Here is a 2716-nt window from a genome sequence, read left to right as displayed (position 1 = left end):
AATATACTAGGGCAGCGCCTATGGCTCAGTGAGTAAGGCACCGGCTCCATATCCCAAGGGTGGCGGGTTCAAACCCGGCCCTGGCTGAATTGCAACCAAAAAATAGCCAGGCGTTGTGGCGGATGCCTGTAGTCCCAGCTACTTGGGAGGCTGAGGCAAAAGAATCGCTTAAGCCCAGGAGTTGGAGGTTGCTGTGAGCTGTGTGATGCCACGGCACTCTACCAAGGGTGATAAAGTGAGACTCTGTCTCTGCAAAACAAAATGTAATACTATATAGCCATAAAAATTATCTATTGAGACAGAAAGTTTCATATATTAAGTAAAATAAGGTTAACCAACTTAAGTGATGGTCCTCCATTCTCTAGAAAGATATTATCAAAGTACCATTAAAATGGTATCTCTAGGTGTGACATTTTTTCGCCTTTATGTTTGCCCACATTTTATGTATTTCTCAATTTCCTTCAACTTCTGACAACATTCCCTGGTTTTAGAATCTACAGGCATCTTACCGAGCAGCACTGTGTTTTCCCCCGCATCTCCTTTCAAGCTGGCATCACAGGGCAGCTCACATTCAGCAGGGGGAGCTGAGGGCGGACTGCTCCCGTCACTTCTCTCATCCTCTGGCAAAGTCAGACTCAAATTTGCAGCCAGAACCCTGCCACTGGGAGATTCTGGAGCAGGCATGTCCTGTCCATCTTCTGGCTCTCCCTTGAGAATTACAACAGAAGAAAATACCTTTTCTAAGTAACATAACCAACTTATCTATCGTCTGGCTTACAATCCATACAAGACACTCTGTACTTTATATGGTGAACTTAGCAAAGAGCACATCAATGTCTCCTTTATCCAGCCTGAAAAGATGAATTACTTCTCAACAAGCAGCTTTCTCAGACCTACGTGTTTTTTATTCTAAAATCATTTCCCCCCTTGATACAAGCAATGCTACCTTTTAAACTATTTGACAGAGGGAAGCTTTCTTACACTTCCCTGCCCCTGGGCAGAAGATGTAAACCAGTCTGGTTGTCTGCTGTTAATTTAGGCCATAGCCATGAACTGTTTCACAGTAAGGCACGAGGGTTTCAGAGATGAACAAGGCTTCTGAATAACAGAGGGCTGCAGACTATATTTTGACTTTTAAAAAAAAAAAAAATCAGTTTTGGCTCCTTCTTTATAGATGGGGTGTCTGTCAATTACAATTTATCTCCAACTTTCCTCCCTTTCCCATTTGCTATTTTAAAGAAAATAAGGAGAGTGAGGGCCAAAGACTCCATTGCACTACTCCATTAAGGCTCAGCAGTTGGGGGATATCCAGAAACCTCTTCTGATTTGTGTTGTGTTGTGAGCAGATGGAACTGCTGGTAAAATGTCTTAACTGAGGAGTTACCCAGGTTGACTGAATACCCAGCTCAGAGTCTCACCATTGGTTGAAGTAAAAATACCCACCAACGGGCACTCCACCTCCTTCCTCTGTGCTCTCAGGGCTTAGGCACCACTGGTAGCTGCTACCAATGTGCCTCCCGCATCCCTCTCCACCAGGGTTCTGGAACCTGCCATTTCCTCCTCCTTCAGTAACTAAACACCCTTCCAGCCCTCCTCCTGACATCCTGTAGCTATTGTGTTGCTGTAACACCGAAGCTCCTGCTCAGCCTAAGTACCTGCCAATGTAATGGCCTGCCAGCCTCCAACCCATCCCTTCACACCTGTAGACACATCACCAACCTGTAACACCCAGCTCAGCTGCCCCTCTTAAGTTCATTCCCTTCATCTTCTGGCTTCTACCTGGAACACTTGTCACTCTGTTATGCTCCCACAGAGGTCACTTCAAACACGCCTCTTTAGCCACATTGTGTCTGTGTGTGCCCTGGTTCTACACAGTCCACAGAGGGAAATCCCCAAGAGCCGCTGAGCAGAGTAGCTGTTCTTATTCATCTGTCTCCCCACAGCCAAGCTCAGATCTGACATTTTAGATGGCAATCTTTTGATCAATGCTTGCTGAATGAATGAAAACAGGTCACCAGTGGCACAGTGAAGTGGGTCCAGCTGCAAACCAAAGGATTGCCTTTAAAGTCTGCGTGAGGGACTGCTGGTGAGTCTCACTGTGGTTATGAGGAAATGGAGAACTAGTTACTTAAGGAAGCATGTCATTTAAAAATCCAATGCAGGAGAGGTCTATGGGCCTAAAGAAAATAAAATATTGTCTAAAGATTGAAAATTTAAAGGCAAGACAAGTAAATGTCTTAGATTTAAGTTACTATAGGTTCTGTTCTTGAAAAAATAAACTAGTCATTCTGGAGATATATACTGTACATATTCTAGCTTTCTGAAATTAGCATTCTAAGTAAACAACTCAACCATAAGTAAGATGAAGAATCCTAATTTTTAATCTATGAAATATGTGTGCAGCTATATTTCCAAAAAGAAAACTCATGAGGAGTAAAGTCTTTATGGTAAGGTTAGTGAAATTCCTTAAAATGTAGAATGAGCTTCAGAGGACATCTAATAAAGGAAAAAGTTCTAAAACTTCACTGAGAAAAATACTTATCAAGCTCCCTGCATTCTATTATTTACTTATTTTTTAAAAATCGAGTCTTCAGGCTCGGCGCCTATGGCTCAACCGGCTAAGGCGCCAGCCACGTACACCTAAGGTGGCCGGTTCGAATCCCCAGCCCGGACCCGCCAAACAACAATGGCAGCTGCAACCAAAAAAATAGCCGGG

The 2716-nt window shown here is 43.7% G+C and overlaps 1 protein-coding gene across 3 annotated transcripts in view; it reads right to left on the bottom strand.

Annotated features, from left to right (window-relative positions):
* RNF149 (ring finger protein 149) overlaps nt 1–2716 on the bottom strand; it is a 39151-nt gene that overhangs the window by 9990 nt on the left and 26445 nt on the right. For all 3 annotated transcript variants that reach the window (XM_023515781.1, XM_003794357.3, XM_012807947.2), the window contains exon 6: nt 510–708. In XM_023515781.1, the coding sequence (XP_023371549.1) occupies nt 510–708 (199 nt within the window). The remainder of the gene's footprint in view (nt 1–509; nt 709–2716) is intronic.

The sequence above is a fragment of the Otolemur garnettii genome, unplaced genomic scaffold (assembly GCF_000181295.1).
Source record: "Otolemur garnettii isolate 467f Iridium unplaced genomic scaffold, OtoGar3 scaffold00079, whole genome shotgun sequence".
In the NCBI taxonomy this organism is placed as follows: domain Eukaryota; kingdom Metazoa; phylum Chordata; class Mammalia; order Primates; family Galagidae; genus Otolemur; species Otolemur garnettii.
Note: the sequence above shows the minus strand (reverse complement) of the source record. Positions and strands in the feature narration are given on the sequence as shown.